The 22,024-nt window shown below is 42.2% G+C and overlaps 1 protein-coding gene across 1 annotated transcript; it reads right to left on the bottom strand.

The window, feature by feature from the left end:
* Positions 1–331: 331 nt before the first annotated feature.
* On the bottom strand, positions 332–21,755 carry LOC132973913 (uncharacterized). The gene is made up of 14 exons (XM_061037582.1): positions 21,612–21,755; positions 9,552–9,760; positions 9,256–9,341; positions 9,026–9,165; positions 8,763–8,946; positions 7,418–7,532; positions 6,061–7,299; positions 4,799–5,065; positions 4,273–4,680; positions 3,968–4,129; positions 3,698–3,871; positions 3,532–3,613; positions 3,291–3,439; positions 332–2,494 (listed from the first exon to the last, which is right to left on the bottom strand). The coding sequence occupies exons 1-14, from the start codon at positions 21,622–21,624 to the stop codon at positions 2,228–2,230; spliced, it is 3,495 nt and encodes a 1,164-aa protein (XP_060893565.1). The 5' UTR covers positions 21,625–21,755; the 3' UTR covers positions 332–2,227.
* Between the last annotated feature and the right edge of the window lie 269 nt (positions 21,756–22,024).

Raw genomic sequence — 22,024 nt, 5'->3', positions numbered from 1 at the left:
GAATGCCAAGATGAGACATGATGAGACTTTTCCCTGCTCCTTTCCGTACATGGGATAAAGGGTGAATTGTGAATTGTTTTTTTTTCTTTTTCCTTTTCTGTTGTGTGTTTTGACATGTACGGAACAAATTAAAAAAATTAAATGAAACGATAACTTGCTTTCTACTTATCGCTATAGTGAATAAATTCAAAATAAACTTTGTGGTTAATCTTTGAGAAGTCAGAGAATCAAGGAGGTAATATATGGTTGCTTTTGATCCAAGAGGTTTCTTGGAGTGTAAATCTAATGCAGGGAGTGAAGGAAGTATCCCAAATGAAACACCTGAAAAACATTTGGATACCAAAACAGTATTTATTGGCATTATCAGACTAGAGGTGAGGACTCCCACTTCATAATTATTGACATTCGTAGTGAAAAGAAAAAAATAATTGAACAGACACAAAATCAATGAAAAGAAGGTATGGCTTTGGTTAAATAACACTCTACTGATTGATTTGAATAAACAACTGTAACTCTTATATAGAGTGAGAAGAGATTTAAGGCTCTACAATTCCCTGAAAACGACAAAAGGCCCAACATCTGCTGCATGTGATCCTTGACCATTTACAGACCCCACTTGTTTCTAATACAGTAGACACTACGCAGACGCTGAGGGTCATCTTAGTCCTACCATTTCTTCTAACAGACCTCCAGGCTTTTATTTTTCAGTGGACTCACAGAATTATAATATGAAAACAAAACTGGACTATTGACCTGTTGCAAGTATTTAGCTGAATTTGCCAGTGTTACCAGCTGAATCAAGAGTAAGGACAGCCTGCTGATAATTAAAGACAAAGGTGTTAATCCACAGTTAAAGTAACATGACAGAGGTGTTTGTAATGTCACAGCAAATTCTATGTATTTTCTTGCATTATGTACTTCTTTCACAAATAACAAACATTCATCAGCTTCTCAATACAGTAAGGACACTGAACAAAGTGTCTTTTCTCTGCCTTTCAACCTGCCGCCTCCCCCTCTTTGAATAAGTGGTTATTAAACTCACATAGCTGCATAGGATATTTACAAAAGACTTCTCAGACACAGTGATTACAGTGTAAAAATAAACAACATACTCCCAGTTTCTTTATGTAGTTCCACTTCACTGTATGAGAGAAAAATCTGTCATCAAATTGTTTCTCTTTTCTTCTCTGAAAAGATGAGGAATGATTTGGCAGCAAAAACATGAGATGTGTTAAAACGTGTGTTACGGAGATCGAACACTGCAGCTCATGGTGGCTCGCTTCAAAGTGAACTTCATTGACAGTCACAGTAAAAGATTTACCAATGCATGGTTTGACTTTGGCTTCAAAACAGGTGTACGTGAGACTCTTCCTTTTATAAACTCTGTTAGGTTGATTCACTTATAGAAGAAACTCAGCGTGAAAACAATCTGATACAAACACTTCTTAAAAAATAGCTGGTTTTTTTCAGACTGACTGAACGACTGCTGCTGTAAATGTCTAAAGACATTACAATCAATTTCACACAGACAAAGTAATCGACACAGCCATTTCCAGTCGATGCTAAAGTGTTATGATGGCCAACTTCATGCTATGAAACAAAAACACTCATCTGTTGTAATAACATGATGTTTAAAAAAGCATCAGGTCACCTGCTCCTTGCTAAAGTTTCCTGATCTTCACACTCCCCCTACGGTTTAAAATGAGAGACGCTCAACCAGTGAGCAACAATGAAAAACATGCAGAGTATTTCCTGGAGATCTACAGTGTTCAGTAAGATTTCACCATCTTACCAGAAAAAAATAACTTTGAAGATTTGAAAGCACATTGTTGAGAGATTTACAGAAAAGACAAGATTCAACACAGGATTTTAAAAATGACTTCGATGCATCAGTGTTGATCTGAAAACCTTGTTAATGTCACCATGTGACCATTTCGTACATTTTCTTGAGCTCATGATCATAACTGTCCTTTAAAAGCTGAGAAATATCTGCATCAAACACGACCCATTCAAAGCCTGTAAGAGCTTCAATGATGTATGTAGACCTGTCTGTAAGTTTTAGTCTGACAGAGCGCCGGCTTTAACCACATGCACATACCTCATCCATACACACTTCCAATGCCCTCATCAGAACAGACACAACCTTCTTGAATCCCATCCCCTCACTATCTGTATTTAAATGCTGAAGACACAGACCCACACATTGCGTGTTAAATGTGCTCACTCTCTAACTGAACAGTTTGATGAAGCAGCCATGGCAGTACGGTTTGTCGTTCTGTTCTTTAAAGGTGCCTTTGTTGAGCTGTTTCAGGCAGAAGGCACACACAAAGTGCTCTGGGTGGAACTTCTTGGACATGGCTGTGATGCAGCGTCCCGTGATGGGCTTCTGACAGCCGGAGCAGAGGGAGCCTCGGCGTTCGTGGTAGTGCACCTCACAGTAAGGCTGGCCGTCGTGCTCAAAGAAACTTCCGTTCACAAATGGTGTGAAACACTCCTGTTAAAGAAGAGATGCATGAGGAGAGGAGGTTGACGTTATTCTCTTTTTCTTATAAAATATTCATTTAGGCACCAGGAGAACTCGGGGAGAAATAAGGAAAGTGTTGTGCAGCTTTTGAGACCCTAAATCTGCACAAATCTGAGATAAAGAAACTAATTCTACAAGTGACTGCAAAACTCAAACTACTCTGCAGAGCAAACAGGGTTCAAGTAGTGCAAGTACATATACTCTTGTCTCATGGTGAAAAAGTCAAATTCATTATCAACAGCCCTAACAGCCTCACACAGTGAAAGTAAAATTATTTCTGAAATTTGATGGTAATAAATGCAGTAGAAAGGGTGTCACCTTTGTGTGACCTTAAAAATCCAAAACTAAATAAGGTCTGTAAATAACAGTTTGATCATAGAATCAGGTTAAAGGTCTGAGGCTGGGGTCATAGGGCCACTCCTTTTCCAGGTTTGAGGAGTCGTTCTGGTGCTGTCACCTTTTGCTCAAAAAGGCTTCCAAATAAAGACAAACAGAGCTGCCCTCTCTCAGCTCATCAGCTACATGTGGATGGAATTGAACACCGTCAGTATGAGAGCAGGAGAGAACCAGATCCAGAACAGTAAATAGCCCTGCTGAGAAACTTTACGCGAGAGTATCGTTAGTGCAATAAAACCTTTTGAATAGGAACTTGAGAGAGACTAAATAAGATGACGCACGATTCATGATGCACCTCAATCCACTCTTTGTGAATTAATTCATACACAAAATAAAACATGTAATCATGGCAGAACTAAAACATACTGACCCTGCAAACAAAACACTCAGGATGCCAGAGGCTGCTCAGTGCTGAGATGTAGTTCTCTAAAATGGCTCTGGCACAGCCTCCACATTTTGGTGCAAACATGTCAAAGTAATCCTTCCTGCAGTAAGCCTTTCCATCCTTTTCATGAAAACCTACAGGAGAATTAAAGTGGCAGATTTTAACAGAAGATGCAAACATTAAACTCTAGTTTGTAGTATAGTATTTGTAGTGATCATTTTAATACCTTCAGGGCCAAAGAAGGATCCACACTGAGCACAGAAGAAGTGCTCAGGATGCCAGGTCCTATCCAGCGCCGTCACGACTTTCTAAGCACACACAGTGGACAACATTTATTATAGACTGACTGTAACAAACAGATCAACACATGCATGTAAACAGTGGTGACTCACATCCAGGATGGGTCCGTTGCAGTAGTAGCACCTCGGGGAGAAGAGGTTGTGGTAATCTTTCTCACAGTATGGCTGACCTTCACGCTCAAAGAAGTTTCTGGAGCCGATCTCCTCCTGACAGTGCGTGCACACAAAGTGTTCGGGGTGCCATGTGCGGCCCATGGCAGTCACCACCTACACAGACAGAAAAGAGGAATGCAGCATGTGTACAGCACAAAGAATCATTTGATAATAAGCATAGATGATAAAATCTAAACTACAGCAGCTCACCTGTCCTACAATGGGCTTACAGCAGGCACCACACACTCCTTTGGCGACCGTCTGCACACCCAGCTTGTTGAGGTCCGACTGCAGGCTGCCGAGCATGTTGTCCAGCTTGTTGACCTGAGTCGGAGGACCACCAGGAACCCCACCCTTTCCTTGGGCCATAATCTGAAATGTTTACATTTAGAAACAGTCATAAATAAACAAATTTAACCCAGTTTGAAAAATCGAATTTGGGTTTACTTTTAAGTATAAAAAAAAGTGATGTGTCAGAAGTGTGACAAACAGAAGGGAAGAGACGTGTTTCATGCCTGCATTGGAGGGAAGATTGGGTCATACTCTGTTTGGCAGCCTACAGACACCAGGACTTTAGGTGGAACTTGTGTATCTGGCTCTGCTGGTGGAGGCTGGATGGGGGTTTTAAAAACAGGAGGAGGGGGCTCTGGTTTGGGAGCAGGAGGTTCCTGAACTGGGGCAGGTGAAGGTGAGGATTTGACAGTATGCCGGGGTGCAGCAGGGACCGGTTCCGGGATGCGCTGCGGTTGTGGAGGTGCAGAGGGAGGTGGAGGAGGAAGTGGTGGGGGTGTAGGGACAGGGGCTTGCCGTACAGGGACGGGTCGCTTTGGTTCTTCTACAATAGGAGGGCGACGAGGGGCAGGGGGAGAGGGAGGTGGGAGCACCTTTCTCACAGGGACAGGGGAGTCAGGGGGAATAATGATCTGAAGGAGAAGAGAGACAAGAACAAGAGAAAAAAGGAAACAAGAGAGGAAAAGGTGTAGAAAACTGAAGGTGAAATTGATATATATTAGGGGAACTGTTGGGCACACAGCATCCAACCTTCTCGACCTCACTGTTGACCCCTTCAGGACGGAAACGCTGGGGTTTGGATGTGACAACGACGCCCTCCGTCAGCCAGTCATCAGACTGTTTACGCCGCCGCTCCGACCGGCCGATCCCAAACTTGCCCTGAAGCTCCTCTATGAGGCGGTCCTGAGAAGTGTTCTTGTTTACGATGACCGGTCCCATCTTCCTGCGCAGGTGACCGTCTCTGAACATGGGGTGCACGTTGGGAGTCTCCTTTGTGCGCCTAATCACTGATTTTATCTAAGAGGGAAGGGTGAGCACCTTGATATATGTCCACTGACACAAAACAAAGCTAAAGCAGGGGAGCAGATGAGTTATCATAATGAAGGTCTTTAAATCTCCAACAGGCCAGGGTGCAGTGGTCAGTGGGCTCAGAGTCACACACATGCTTTGGTTAGATGCCTTCAAAACACAGACACATCTTTTGCTCCCCCACGCTACAAGAACTCTCTGAAAACAATTTCACAATGCAGGCTGCATTTGGGTTCTTCTCATAATAATGGTGCAACAGTTTGAGGAGGATTGTGCCATGCTAAATATCCCCACATCAGTAAGCTGCTACACTGTATGCAGCAACGAAGTGAGGAAGTCCTTTATTAGAAAGTGCTACTTCCTTTCTTGATAAGCCTTTACACAACAAACTTCTGCTTGTTCCTTCCCAAACAGGATTTATTTCATCATTTTGTTTTGTTTTGTTTTTTGGTAGTTTTTTTTTTCCCCCCGTCAAAGCGTTTTTGAGTTTCTAGAAAAGCGCTATAAATAACTTACTATTATGATCTTTACTAATGCAAAGCTGAACCACAGATATATTTTTTTTAATTAAAGTTCCTGCCCGGTTACATGGATATCAGGGCTGGACAGTGTAACAAGGACTCTATGGCTCAATAGAAGAGGTACAGTCATTTGTCTAACTCTAAAAAGTTAAAATGTTACAATTTGACAAAAAGAAAAAAAAGGTGGCCGATTGATTAATTGTTTCAGATCTACTTCACAAGTGTAAGGATTTATTATATATGAATAATTTTATAATACAAAGGACTCCCTTTTCTATCTAAGAACAATATTGTGCTGGCAAACTTTGTCAGTTATAAAAAAAGATAAATTCTTTATAGCAGAAGCTAGTGAGTGTTGAAGCATCAGTGTCATTAGCACGTGCAAATAAAAAAATAAAAAATGAAGCACAACGTGAGCAAAAACAAGCTCATCTCATGTCAGGCAGGAGTGGCGATGCATACGTGTCCGGATGCAGACACTCGGTCTATATTGGGAGTCTGCAGCATGGGCAGGTCCAGGGCCACGTCAGGGGTCCCGGGGCATGAGGATGGGGTCATGGACTCATCCATCCAGCTGGCCTCTGTCAGCGGGGTCATGCTGCCATCTGTGTAAGGCCTCTCTGTGTATGGCGTCATGGTGCCATCAAATCCGTCATGGAAGGACATGGACAGCTCCTCATCCGCCCAGTCTAGATCGCCATTCCCGTCGGTGCCTCCGTCCACAGAGCCGTCTGTGATGGTGTTGGTGGCGCTAGTGAAGGTGTCGGGCTGCACGCTGTTTCTGTCCATGGGCAGGATGAGCTCCTCCTGCACATCCTGCATGCAGCTGCCCAGACACGGAGCCTCCATCTTCATCTGTTGCTCCTCCACGTGATTCTGTACAAAACTCATGGCCAGCAGCTTGTCAAGAGCCTCGTCCAGGGAGGGCTCTGCTGCAGGGGGGGGCCGCTGTACAAAGAGTGGGACTGTGGGAGTCGACTCTATCAGCTGTCTGCTGGGGCTGGTGGAGGCCAGACGAGAGGGGACCATGACTGGAGAGACTGAGGATGGTGAAGATGTTTTTAGGGAAAAGGAAGGTGGAGAGAGAGAGAGGGGCATAGGGAAGGGTGAGGGTGTCTTCGGAGCAGAGAGAGGAGGGGTGAGGTTTTTCACAGGAGTCGGGGTGGAGTAATTCAAATCAAGGTCTTGAAAAGAAGGAGACCCCCTGATTTCAGAAGCACAGGACCATTTACTGCAAGTATTTGAGGGTGAGACACGTTCTACAGACGGACTAGGGGACTTGGAGGACTTGTGGTCCAGGACGGTGTTAACCGAGGTCAGAGAGGGGGTGGTGGTGGCGTTTGAAGGACTCGGGCTATTTCTCATCAGGTTAGAGTTACAGGAAGTAGACTGACAGAGGACAAGCAGAGACTTGGTCTGAGAGGAGAGCATGGTGGCAGAGACATCTATAACAGAGTCCAGGTCTGGCTCACTGGCTGCAGACAGTGAGGACACAGGACTGTGGGGAGGGAGACGGTTTGAGTGAGGCATCAATGTACCGTCTCCTCCGTCCTCATCTATGTGCAGCTCGAAACCAGCGGGCAGAGAGAAGAGAGGAGAGGCACAGGCAGATGGGTGGGACAGAGGAAGGGAAGGAGAGGCCGCTGGAAGGTGAGGAGAGCTGGGTCCTGCAGGGTCCAGCAGAGAGCCCAAAGAGGTGGGCTGGAGGACAGAGAGGCATAAGCAAGATAAAAGGGAAAGGACAGAGAAGTTATCAGGAAAAAGTCAGAGTGAGGATCATGTTTGTTTGTCAAAGTGAAGCCTCTCTGCTGCTTGGTACCTTAAAGTCAGACAAAGAGGCCATCAGCTCGTCCAGCTCTCTCGTGGCACAGGAAGCTGACATCCTGGCCTGCTGCTGAGAGGGCGTGTCCAAATCACTGTGACGAGAGGAAGGGCTGGAAAAAACAATAATACTATTTATTATTATTATTGAAAACAAGGGAAACATCACTTAAAGCAGATATAATTATACATATTCTAAGTTAAGGCCATTACACAACAAGTCCGTTTTTTTCGTCCAAAACTGAAGCACGTTAGAAAATAAATATGACCTCATGTTGGGTCAATCATGTTTGCACATGATTGTATGTGCATACATGTTTGACTCTGAAACTGCATTTTTTCACATCCATCCCTGTGTGTGTGTGTGTGTGTGTGTGTGTGTGTGTGTGTGTGCGTGGGTGTCTGTAGTGTACAGCTGCTTTTCAGGATCAATTGCTTGGCCAAAATTGGAGGTGTTCTTTTAAACATGTGGTTCCAGTAAAGAGAGCAGTGTATCAAACTGAACCACTGAAATCCTCAAATACACCTGGAAGTGATCTGGATAACTCTGCAGCTCCTCATCAACAGAGAAAACTCTCCTTTATAGACGGGTGAACGTCTCCTCACTCTTGTCTTGTTTTCAGCAGTGGACAGACAGTTTCTTTAAATTGAGTGAAAGAACCACAAAATCATCTTCCCTGCTTGATCACTCTGCACGATGAGACATTTTGTCTCATATTGTGAATTTTCACAATTAATGGAAAATTCAACGCAGCAAACTCAGTGTGCAAGGTGTCTGTGTATAACATTTTTTATTGGATCACAGATCTGAAAAACGCATCCCAAAATAACCTGACCTGGTGAGCAAAAGCCTTTACCTCAAGGTAAATAACTTTAAATAAAAATATTCAACAGGTATTGTATTACCTTACAGCTCCTATAACAAATGCATTTTGACACTAAGCAGAAAAAAAATCAACTGGCCTGAGGTGCAAATGTAGGAATGTCGACAACATAAAGTTTCTTTCATTCTTTTAGTTTGTTTACAAACTTGAAACTTAAAACTATTTAAGCCAATGAGGAAACAATGTATAAAAGTGCAGCAATTATCTCCATATTTAAACAAATATCCTGTCTACCAGCCTTCTATTATGGCTTTAATCCCAGGCTTCAGGATTAGACATTGGGCACATTCTTAAACATTTCTGCTTTCTCATTTGGTCAGACCTCCCGCAGCAGAAGAAAGTTTTTTCGATGTAAGACCTTTTGTTCCTCAGCTTCAGAGAACATTCATGGAAGTCTACACTGAGGATATACAGTCAGTCAAAGTGAGAGAAACGATGCAGTGGACAGATTGTGTGTACCTGGGTGAAGGCACTGAGCCCTCCAGCTCGTCCAGCAGACTCTCCACGGTGGGTCGGGTGTCTTCAATCCTGGTTCCGTTTCTGTTGGGTGTCTCCTGAGCGGGAGGGCTCACCATGATGTCGGGGGCGCTGCCGTTCTCGTAGTGAGTGATGCTGCAGGAGGGTAAGGGTGGAGCTGCCTCCTCTGTGGACACAGAACTTTAAAATCTAATCCTGGTCACCACAAACACAATCCAGTAAACCTTAAGCTTTTCTTTTTGTACCTGTGGTGGGGAATGAAGGCGAGCTCTGCTGCACGGCGTTGAGCTCCAGAAGCAGCCTGTCGAGCTCTGACAGGTTACTCCCCAGAGCAGAGGTCATGGCTGCTGTCGACGAGTCGGATGATTTCTGTTTGTTTGGAAAACTGAAGAGGAGACAGGAATAGACTGATGCTTTTTTACTGAGGTTTAAGAAAAATGTATAACTTCTTACACACAATATATTAGTGTTTTACCTGTAGACGTGGTCCTCTTCAATGTGAGACAACGGCGAGCTGCTGCTGTCCCTCGACCACGAGCTCTTGTGGGCTGAACCTAAAGACTGCAGAGGGGACATTAGTCAGACATACTGAGAAAAATGTCATTTTAAAATCAATTATGACCTAATTTAATGGTGTAAGACTTGACATCCCTGGATATTATCATAGAATATACATATAATACTTTGTCAAACATTTGATATATCTGCTATGTTTTCATGGACCTCTTAAACCTCTTTCTTGCCGTGTCATTTTCTTCTTCTTGAACTTACCTGCTGAGAGGAGTGGATGGAGTCGGGCTGATCTATCAGGGATCCGTTCAGAGCCTCGGCTGAGGGTGGAGGAGGGACCGGAGGAGGGACTGACACATCCTGGTAGGAGTGTCCTCCGGTGGGGATGGAGTAAGGGGTCTCGTCAGACAGAAACACAGGCCGCTTTGAGATGTGGGACGTAGTGGATTCCAGGTCCGCCAGCAGTGCGTCTGAAAGATTCAAAGTTTCACAACATGTTACTTTGGTACTGGACAAATAAGTGTCTTTTGATACTAGAGGTTTTACAATGCTGAGAGCATTGGGAGTGACTCTTTTAATGCTCTAAATCAATACCTTATTCAAAAACACTTTGAAATTGGACTTGTTTCTCATTATCAAAACATTTGCACAGCAGAATAAAATATCATGGCTCTCATAAGCAACTTCTGTTTTAGAGCTACAAAAAAAGAACTTCTAGCAGCTAAATGATCAGGTGAAAAAAGTAAAACAATGTGCTACTGGCATAGACTGTATGGTTAAGCAAAGTTACCACAATGAAAGCAATCAGTGTTTTTCCATTACACATTTCAAGATTGCTTAATTTTAAACTCTTACATTAAGGCTGTTAAAATTGGCGTAAATCCAAAAGGAAGCAGTTTTATCTTGAAAAGCAGGATTTCTGTGATGTTATTTGAGATTAAAGCACGTCAAGAAACGTGAAAAGTTTCTTTGTTTGGGGAACATCGAACATCGGTTGAACAACTGTATCAGAAGATATCAGTCCTGTTGATGGACACTGACATCCACCAATGTGTATCTGTTGTATCCCATCAATTCAACGCTGGCAGGCTAGTATACCTAACAGCTGTTTCAGGGACGAGGTTTTTATTTAGGAGAAGTCACCTGTGATTTGTTTTCATGGTCAAATGTCAGCATTGGGGAGTCTTATATCATCTCTGACAAAGATCTGTGTCATGCAGTTTGTATGACAAGCGATATCTCAAGAGAAGGGACTACTAGCAACAATTTGAATACATTAAATCTCAGAAAGCAGCTACATTTTTATGTCAAGCATCATATCAGTGTCAGCTGTGATATTCACAATCAGTGCATCCCTACTCTTTATTGTTGTTCAAGGGTATCCAAACATCTCTTCTTTCTTCTCTCCAAAACCTGACACAGGGATTCCTTGTGTTATCTGAGCAAATACACCCATCAGAGACTAACTCCTGGGCTTCTTTTGCAAGTTATTCAACCTGCAAACATGGTTGGACTGGAGCCCAATGAATTCTTTGCTGGGGGTTACTGGGTGCTCTGAGGCGACTCCTGACTGTGGTGTCAGGCTGTAAACAGACAATGGCAGCGAGTCAGTCTCTCATTCCAGCCTGTCACCAAAAAAAGCTTTCTCCTCAGTACAGATCATCCAACAGTAAGATCACATGTTCAACACAGCACGTCACTGAGCCCATCTTCATACCATAACCCATCAGGCCTTCATGAAACATCTCTCTGAAATCCTCCACATACTTTGTCCATCAGTGGACACTATAAATACAACCCTGCTGACAATGAGAGATACCTGTCTGTGAGCCCAATCCATCATTTCAGTGTCTTATACCTCTGTGTAATAATGTTTGACTAGTCTCTGTTTTATGGGAACCAGCGTGAGCTTCACAAGACAAACCGATAGGGACAAAGACGCAGACGGACAAAGTGTTTCTGAATCCTGTCCAGGGTTGAGAGAGGGTACAGTGTTTCCCTGCTGAGTGTTCGCTGGAACGCAGGAACAAAATAGACTCTTACATCACACCGTCCATCCATCCACAGCCCGTCCAGAATAGACCACAGTCACCGGCTGCGTACTGTTACACTACAAGGGGCTGGAACGGTTACAGCCTGTTTCAAGGAATCGCTTTTACAAGTGATACGACCAAAGAAGTAGCAGCAAAAACTGTCTGACTGGTGCCTTCTGAAGGATAATCCATTCATGTAAGAAGTGCTGCTCTAAATATGAAACCTGTTCTGTTTCTATAGGTAGTGATATATTCTTATATTTATTGTAATATAACTATAACTCTTGATGTCTTGAAAAGTTGAGTAATGATGAGTATTTGTTCACACACTAGACTTTTTTCTCTCGTATTTATCACCTTACTTCTCCAAAAACTCCATTCTATAAACACATAAGTGTGTTACTTTTGCTATGAATCCTCAGCAACGGTAAAACAAGTTTTTAAGGATGTGGAGTTTGATCGAGTCTAACCACAAATAGTCATAAAGACACCCTGAGCCCTGAGAATCCTTTCACGCTGAAGTAACGAATAAAACACAAATCAACATATTTGGGGAATAATTGTCTCCCTCAGGCTTGGAAAAAAGGAAGCTTCTCCCTTATCTGTCTGTACCAACATCTACACACATATCAAACATCAGAGCATTCACATCAACATCCTAAAAATTAAATAAAAAGGCAGTTCCCAGTTATCAAAACAACTAACTCGTATAAAAGTTTAACAAAAGCCAGTATCTGTACTCACGTTATTGTTTCCACCTGATATACTGGTAAATTCCTCCGTCACAAATATGTTTTATATGTGAGTCTGTGTGTGTGAGTGTGTGTGTTTGTAAATGTGTGTGAAGCAGACAGCAGTTCAGACAAAGATAGTGTGAGCCAAAAGGAGTGATAACATACTGCTGAACTGCTGAGGGGAGGGGTCTGAGGGCAATAATTGTGTGACGTATCCTTTCAATGGCTCTTTATCTTTATAAAAAAATGTCATGATTAACCTTTAATCTGCACTAAGAAGTAGAGCTTCTGGTTATACGATTGTGACTTTTGTTGACTTGCAGCTTAAACTTGTACACATGTATGTTTTTATGTTTAACTCAATACTTAGGACGAGGAGGTTAACAAGTATGAGAAACTGAAGCCGCTTACAATCTCTTAACTTTCACTCGGCTATATCCTGCTACTACTCTTCATCAGACTCTTCATCCCAAAGGGCGATCCAGCCCAGAAGCTATGTGTTGAAGTCCTGAAGTTTGACATAAACCACATGGGAGCACGAGCCTATTTAAAGCGGGGAGCTCAGCCAGTGGCCCATGTCTGCGCAAATGTGCTGAAATATCATGACAAGCTCAAAATAATCTGCACCTGGTGCTGACATGCTAAACAAGGTCTGACTGAAGTTGACTTTGTTCCTCATAAAACAAAGCCTCAACATAGAAAAATACCACAACTGGTTTTCAGGATCAAGGTGAGTCACATTAAATGCAGTGTCGGGTCTATATTCACTATCTGTGGCGGGTGACCTTAAAAGATGTCCAATAAAAAGGATTCATGTCCAAACACTTTCTAATTATGGTAATTTATTCCTAGAAAGTTTTTTGTGGCTTTGATAGAGAGGACAGCCATACTGCCTGAGGTCCCCCAACACATTCAGACGCAGGAGCCAAGTCTGTAAGACCCCCTCTCTAATGATGTCTCGGCACTCTTTACACCCCTCCCACATGCTGATACCACACATCTGTGACTCAGGCTGAGGCCAGCAATATACAGTGGACATTTTTACACACTGATTTCATCTTTCAAATAGAACTTTAGTGCCAAATGCATTATGCCTATTTTCTTTCTTTCTTTTTTTTTTGTTCATAGAAAATGTTTCAATCTCTGTTTTCTCAAGAATGAGAGGTATGGATAAAAGAAACAGGACGGTAAATCAATTGATTGGGCTGAAAACGTAACATCTACTTGTTTTTATTTGTGTTTTATTTACAAGGTGACACATAGTGATTTGTATCATTTTATTATTCTGACATGGAAAACTGGGTGGACACCCCGGCAGAAAGTGAACATAAAGTCATCTGATGTCATTTAGATAAAATGAGTATTGTTGTTATTATTCATTATTAAGTCAGTACAAATGAGGGCTGAAGGATATTGGAAAAATGGCATTGAGACATTTTTCTTTCTGTGATATATCTGGAAACTAAAAAATACAGGAAGTCATTCCAAATTAAATGCAGTGAGTTCTCGTAGCTAAAACAATTAACACTTGAATCATACAATCATAAATTAATTATTTAAACTTAGGGCTGCATGATATTACAATAAAAGAGATGTGCAATGATATTGTTTAATTGTGTGATAAGAATATGAAGTGCAATAAATAACCAATATTTTATCAAATATGTAGGAGCTTCAGCTAAAGCTGCAACATGTTTCAAATGATTCCCCCAAAAAAATCTAAGACAGCATCACACAACACTCAGACATCCATTCAGCAGGTACAGTGTACACATGCTGAGTGAAAAAGCTTTGTTTGAAGTTCTTATTTATTGTGATAATCCTCACTTGTGTGATTTGTTCATAGTGAATGTTCATATTGTGTTAATAATAAAATTGCGATTAATTGTGCGTCCCTACAACAAACCTTTATACAAATATCTACAAATAATAAAAGTACCAAATATTGAAATATGATGCTTCTTTATTTGAACTGACTCAAGTGTTGTCACACTAGACGTAAGAAAAAAGTGCTTCAGTAACTAATTCCCAAATCCAAAAGTCTCACCTTACATTATTTTGTAACTTTTAACTAAACTTTAAAATGCCAGAAACACGAATGAAAACATACAACATGATAGCTCATAAAACTGAAATGATAATAAAAACAGGTGAAATAAAATAGACGAGAGAGAGATGTTAAAATGATTGACTTTTGAAGAGTGTGTCTTAAGAGGGCACTGAGTTTGCTCACCTCAGATACAGAGCATCTCTTTGATACAGCAGCAGGTCATAAAAGAATAAAAAGATTACAGATGCTACAGAAAGTATCTTCCTTCATGGAACACAGGAGGGCAGTATTGAGTCTGGTCTGACAATAAATAACGAGCCTTCTTTACTCTCACTTTGGTCCGCTAAGAGTTAGGAGCATTACGAGTGCAAACATGCACTGAAGGCCAACTAACAGGCTAATCTTTTCCATTCCAGACAGGGGGTCGGAGCCACCATGGACAAAGTCCAATTCTGCTCTAACTACATCCTGACTCAAAGGGCCATTGTGCGCGGTCTGGAGGAATAAAGCTGTCATCAGAGAGGATATGACTGGGACTAATAATTCAACATGAATTCATCAAACCTCAGTCAAACAAAACACAGATTCACTTTCACAGCGGCTGTCAGGGGGAAGCATCTGCGGTCTTGCTGTGGTTACTAATTCATTACACTCGACAAACAACTCTCAACTTATGTGGACACTGTTCACATTCTTGTGGCAGTGGGTGCATGCACCGTCTTGCCTCTGTACACCCACCCACCCACCCAAAGGCTCTGCCACAGTCCTGCAGTGTTTATCAGATGGGAGTGAAGGTGCATGGGGAATTCCTCACATTCCTGTGTCCACTTTGCAGAAAAAAAGCAATCACACAGGGACACAGGGAAGGTGGCTTATTAAAAAGGCACAATCCACCCTGTCCTTAAACGAATCAAAAAGATGCTTTGTAATATGCAGTAAACACATTCCTTTAATGCCACATTATATGATTGTAGGTAGAGAGCTTGTGAGGAATGTGTTTGAATACAAAACACCATCTGTCAGTGGAGAAAATGAGAATAATGTGTTGACAATTACAGGACCTATTCCACTAACTACAGCATGCTTTGAATTCCAGGATAAGGGAGATGTCAATGTTTTTACTGCCCATTTCCCGCAGAGCCAGGAGTACAGTGAAAGCAGGCAGGGAGTGAGGGGGACACAGGGGATGGGGTGGGGGGCGGGAGGGGGGTAAGCTTCTCTATTAACATGTGGGCATTGGTGACGGGCCGCCAGGGTCCACAGCTCACCTGTTTATAGCCAAGGAGCAAAGAGCAGAAACTGGCCTCAGCCCCACACCGAAACCCAACCCCATCAGGCCAACCCCGACATGATATTTATATCAAACAAGGCAGGCAGGGGCCAGGGAGAGGGGGAAGGGGAGGTGGGGAGATACCAGTGAGACATGCAGTGAAAGCTGAGGGACAGAGAAAGACAGACAGAGAGAGAGTAAAAGATTGAATGAAAGAAAATGGACCAACTGCAAAGAGATTAGAGAAAAACACTACAAAGAATGATCCTAACGCTTACACGTGACCTCTGTTCACACAAAGGATGGATGGTTGTAGGAGCAAACTGTCAGAAAACACAGAGGCATCTGAAAGTGATTTAAAACTTCAAAATAAACATCCCTATTAATACCAAACCCAGCAGCCCCATATCCGAAAGGTGGCCCGCCCCTCGAGAGAACGCTGCACCAAAATAAAAGCACTTCCCCACAGAGCAGTAAATCAGATGACAGGGGAAAGTCTAAAAAGACTGACGTAACACTCAGTCACTGAGGACACATTCAAAGCCATGCATGTGTGAGGAACGACCGTCGGCTTTTGTGCCATGAGAGAGTGTAACTGGGAAGGAAGAGGAAGACCCTCACAGAAAGGCTTTGTTGTGCTAAAACACCGACTGACACCACCGAGACCCAAACATGACGTAGCCCTCATGTCGAGAAGAAGAAAGTTTACCAGGGATCAGAAAGTGGAAGACGTTTGTCATAACCCTGGGGCTTAACATTAGGTGTATAAAAAAATACTCATAAAACACTAGGGCTGGGTATTTCCCACAATGCCACCATACGATATCCTGACACAGAGGCCACGATACGAAACAGATCGTGATATACATTCATTTTGGATAATGACCATGTCCTACACAGAATTCACTACATCAGCTGTTCTTTATTATTGAGAATAACAGCAGAGCATTAAGGGTCCTACTATTTAAACCACTTAAATTCAGAACCTCAGAGATCCTAGAAATACATTAAAATATTTTAATCCCAGAGCTTTGGTTATGGTGTTATCGTGAACTGCAACATAGGTCGTTGTCTTTCAAAACTGTCGTCACAGCTTTGCAGCCATATCGATTCAGTAATATCTGCAGCGATACATGTATTTGCAAGGAGCACATGACGGTTATATTGATTTTTTGAGCACAGCCCTATAAAACACTGTATCGACACAGATTGTTATTGTTATGGGACATTTGACATTTTATCTTCATAAATGTCTTTCATCAGTGATTGATATTGAAGTGAGTTGCACAGCAATCATCCCAACTCTAAATTAATCTAAGCAACCATTTGATGTCAGCATTTGATCCTTTTGAAGAATCTGTTTTCTATATCCAGTGTTACAGACATATTACAGTCATTTCTAAACACATTAAGCTTTGATAGCCAGGCCTCCAACTAAAGGGAGACAAAGTGTAGTGGAAATTAAACATTAGACATTAAAAGTGATGGGATGGGATTTCCTGAGCTTCTTTCAGACATGAAGCTTCTCTGTCTTCAAGCCCTCTGGTTCCCAGCCTCAGTCATGTTGGTGGAATCCAATTCCTACTTCATTAACCAAAGAGATGTCAGATAGTCAATCAGCACTGTTTTCTGAGCCAAGTTATAAAGGTAAAGGAACAGCATGCAGGAGAGGAAGAGAATGAAAGACAGAGCTAGTGAAGCGGCAATGTGATGCAACAGCATTAAACAGTGTGTTTAGCAGCAGGGTCACAGACTCAAGGCCCACAGCTGCCCACTCTACCAGTGTTTGCTGACCTCCAGCTCTGACTCCACTCATTGTTTTTCTCCTCTGTTTCCTCAGGATGTGGGGCAGGGTCTGTTGCCTAAGCGATGAGGTCAGCCATGCAGCTTTCTCTTCCCCAGACCCAGAGCAGGATGGGTGTGGAGCTCGAGAACGAGACTGATTTACAGTCAGGAGCGTCCCTCTGGCCGAGCAGGCGAGCCCGCTGGTTAGGCCCGGTATGCACTAACCCTGCAGCACTCATGGGGTGATGATAGCTAGTCTGGTAACACTAACTGTGTGCTGCCGACACACAGGGACACAGAAACCACTAAAGACCTTCTAAGATCTTTTGGTATGCTGTGCAAACGCTGTAAACATTTAAGAGCATGCTGCTTCTACGACAGCCAACTCTTACCCCCGCCTGGTGAATAAGACCTTCATCTGCAAGGTGATCACCTGATATACTATTACAGTGAAAGGTCTGTTTAGCAGGCGCAGCTCTCCCAGTTGTTTCCCCCCACGTATACATGTGGGTCATAGAGGTCTGCATAATAGAGCTGAGTGACTCACTGTTTTGGGGAATGTTTGCATTAAAGCCATTAAAAGTATCTGCGCTTTGCCGTCATACTTCTTTGATCATCAGAAGAATAATCAATTTTGTTGAACATTTGGTATATGACACTGAAAATGTACATCTGTTTCTTCTTTAGTGTGCTATACAAAAGAACCTTGAAGGAAATAAAGATTAAATCCCATTTGTCTACAGTAAGGTGATTAGCCTCAGACACAGAACACTGTATCTGCATGTTAGAATAGTTTAAGAAAGTTATCAAGTCTGACTGTTGCCAACAACTTCATAGTCTGTAAAGAAAAGCAAAACATGAACCTATGTCAACAAGTGTCCATCGCTGTTTGAGTCACTACACAGTTTATTATATAATGATACTGTGATTCTGTACAGATATTTGTGGATATTGTACAGGCGGGATTAATGAACACACACTCACCCTGGGTGTCCCAAGTTACTTTAGTATGATTGATTAAACACACAAAGGAAAGTGTCCTATAAGTTTAGTGTCGACTTAAAAGTACTAAACCAAATTATTTGGAAAATGTCCGTTCATATTTAGTTTAATTAGTACATATTACCAGAAAGATATGAAATCAACCCAAGAGGCACAAAGTGGATGTAGGGAACAGGGGCGTCCCTTGTGGTCTGAGGCACTTGACTATGTTTGAAGAACGCAATCCCGGCCGTGATTCATTTGCCAAAAGTGCAGATTTCAAGGGAACTCTAAAAACTGAGAAAGGAGTTTACCATTAGAGCCCCACAGACAAATCAATGAATTGATACTCAGCCAATAAAGACAGAAAACGGAGGAATCAAACGGTGCTTGAATAATTGTTTCTTCAGACGTACTATATGCAGTTTTTCTCTCTACATCATTGCATGCTTGCATGGGGGACGTCTCAATTGTGTTATAACTGAATTTTATAGCAGTCTCCTACATTTCTTTTCAATACTGTAAACACCCTGTACAGACACGCAGACAGTGGTTCACATTGTAATTGGCTGACAGTCAATTATAATGTGCCAGTTATCTGTTTATGAGAGCAGTGACATGAGTAGCTTTGTATCCCCATTTTAGTACAAATTTGTTGCATAATCAACAAATAATTTGCTTTTTTTACAATAACTTAAATTGTCATAACATGTCATGTCAGTAGTCTGTAAATTTGACCTGACAAAAATTGATAGCGGTCGGTTTTATTGATTATAAATAATATTCGTATAGCTTTATGTTCACTTAAGTCACAAATCTTCAACATAGTTCAGGTCTGTAAAGATCCTTTTCCCCCCAGTGTTAACCTGCAGACGAGGAGCCGACATAGACAGCCCAGTGAGATCAGTCCGTCTGAATCTCACACAATCCTGAGGAATTCACGGAGAGAAGAGCGTCTGACCCCACAGACATGAAACACAGGACCACAACGGTCCAAAGGACAGTGTGCCACATGGCAGGTAAAAGTGTAACGACAGCAAGGCTCAGTCAGGCTGCCACCTGGACTGTTAAATACTGATCTGAGGAAATCTGTGGAAAACTCTGAGTCACAGGAAAAGACCTGAATGGTGCTCAGTCTACGCTGAGGGAATCCCCTTCCTCGAGTGTTCAGACGTGTAGGCAGATCAATATACACGGGACGACAGAGGACGGAAAGAGTGGAGTCTGATCGGGTTTCCAAACAGCTCCATGTGAACCCGTCAGTCATCAATGAACCATGAGCCTGTGGGGGGTTTGGTTGATGGCGGTTTACTGAAAATACAGTATACCTCAGTTCTAAAGTTTAGTTTGTTTATTGTTTTGTGGACAAAGTACAAATATGTTGTTTCATATTTAGGGAGGATGTTGGAGGGGTCTGCCACATGATGTGTATAGAAAGTTTACATTAACACTGGAGCAGTTGGCAGCTGGTGATCTTTAGGGCTCTACCATCTCAGACGACCAGCCCGCAAAAGTCAAAGATGTCTACATTCATCTCTATCATATTCAGGAGGGCCTATATTTGATGAAAACCGACTGAAAGCAACAGCCTGCATGAAGCTGAGAGCGGTGGTGGTAGGAGGTGAGTCATGACCCAGAGAGTATTTGGCCTTGGACCCCGACACAGAGTGATGTTCGACATTCCTCAGCAGCCTCGCCCCCTCCTTCAGCTCGCTGTTCGCGATGCTTCACTTCGACCGCAGGCTCCCTCTCCACCAACAATCAGCCCTTTCAGTGGCCCATGGCTGCTCCAGCATCTAACATGCCCCAGAGGTATTCTCTCAGCAAGCCAAGACTCAAAATGCAGCCCATCATCTTTCCACTTAAACAATCCACAACAAGTCCATGTTACTGCCTCTGGACATCAGTGCAGAGCATCACTACAGATACATGACACAGGCTTTAGATGAGATTTATTCTGAATTAGCAAAGCAAATATAGTGAGGTGACCAGCTGGTTCAAACTATAACAACAAAATTAGAAGTTCAGAGGTTCAGTGCCAAAGGTCAGAGGCCAATGAACTGAAGAGGTGACTGGGCAGTGAGGCACAAAAAATAGATGGAGCTGATGGACTGCACGGAGGAGCTTCACATTAACAGCACATGTTCATGATTGGAATCAATGCAAGTAATGATCTGAGGCAAATAATGGTGCTTAAAGGATTATTTGAAAATTGGTTAAGAAATATTTATCAAACAATTAGTATTTCAGAAAAACTGACCAAAATAAACACATATCAGTTGCTACAAAGCATACAATTGCTGCTTATTCTAATCATGACATATTGCATACTAGCAGTGAGTTATATTCAAATGTTCATGAATCTGTGTGAGCATTAAAATCAGATAAAATTAACTCTAATCTGATTTTTAAAACCAGACAAAAGGTATTTTTCTATTTAAACCAGACTATTGTTTTCAGTCAGTCAGTGCATTTTTGTCATTTTAATTAGCTGGTTGATAAAAGTGAGGTAATGCTTTTTCACTACATGATTGAATTAATAACCCACTCAATAGTGCAGTGTGAGGGGTTTTAATCTGGTCTGTGCAGAGACAGGACGTTTTTTTTCTGACACACATACAAAAACAATGTGTGACACGAAACCTTTCCTGTAGCAGAAAAAATCAACAGGATAACAACACAAGGTCAGAGACAGGTCTGCCTACAACCAAGGAGAGCTGTCACAACCTCTGCCTTGGAAAGAGGAAATGGTGATTTTCTTTAGGGTGGGTTTCTTCCTTTAAATCTATGTGAATGTCCAATCACAATTTATTGTCCTCTCCAATCTGAACCTCCTGTATCAAGGCTTTTCCACCAGGAAAGATACTACAATGTGGGTTTTATGCTCCGTGAATAAGCATCACTATCAGTGAAGTGTGCTCCATCAGGCTGGGGATACATTAAAAGGCAGGCAGTCCGGGTCTGAGCTCACACTGTGCAGCACTAAGGCAGTCTAAATGAGGAGGCCTGTTGACTCCAACACTTCAAAGCTGGAATGAATAGCCTGGGGCCAAAAGTTGAAGAGGTAATGTAAAAGATCGGTGTCAATATGTCAGCCAAATATCTCCTCCCTCTGGCATACTAATTGGTTAAACGTAATCAACCTAAACGAGAACACTATTGTATTGCAGAGTTAGAAACTTTACTGCAAAGAGCGAAAGTTTAAAAGGAGGAGGTGAAGGCTAGCGATGTCCAGCAGCTAAGTTACTACGATGCTTTTTTTAAATAAAGGGGATAAAGTCTTAATAGTAGCTCAGCAGCTCTGTACTTAAATATTTCTGACGGAAAACAGCAAGCTTTGTCGTTGTAAGGTGAGCATACTGGTGTTTTAAACATAAAATCTCTCCGTACATTAACTCCTCCACCCTGCTACCCGCTCCTCACTCCTCTATTTAAACAGAGCATTTAAAAAAAAACTTTATTACTCACCTAAATCGTCCATAGTGGCAGCCGGACTGTAGGCTGTGTCCGTTTAATGGTTAGTGAGGCTCTCAACCGGACACAAAGTCTTTATTTTACCTCCTCAAACTTCACCACTGCTCTGTTTAGAAGTTGGTCAGGATAGCTCTCGTGAACGCGCATCAGATTGTGCATGTGTACTTTACGGGAGCGCGCTCTGCCTGATACTCGCTGGTGGGCGACACCTAGCGGGCAGAAGATGGAATTACAACTTTAAAACTAATTTCACTAGACTGACATCATGCTTAGGTTTACTTGGGATTACAAATTTGTTGACTAGGAATTTTTTTTAGGACAATTTTGGGGAAAATGTATCATTACATTTGAGGGTTTTTTTTGTAATTTAAGTTTTTATTAACTTTTAACAGTTTTTAAAACAATGC

The sequence above is a fragment of the Labrus mixtus genome, chromosome 5, assembly GCF_963584025.1.
Source record: "Labrus mixtus chromosome 5, fLabMix1.1, whole genome shotgun sequence".
Taxonomy (NCBI): Eukaryota; Metazoa; Chordata; class Actinopteri; order Labriformes; family Labridae; genus Labrus; species Labrus mixtus.
Note: the sequence above shows the minus strand (reverse complement) of the source record. Positions and strands in the feature narration are given on the sequence as shown.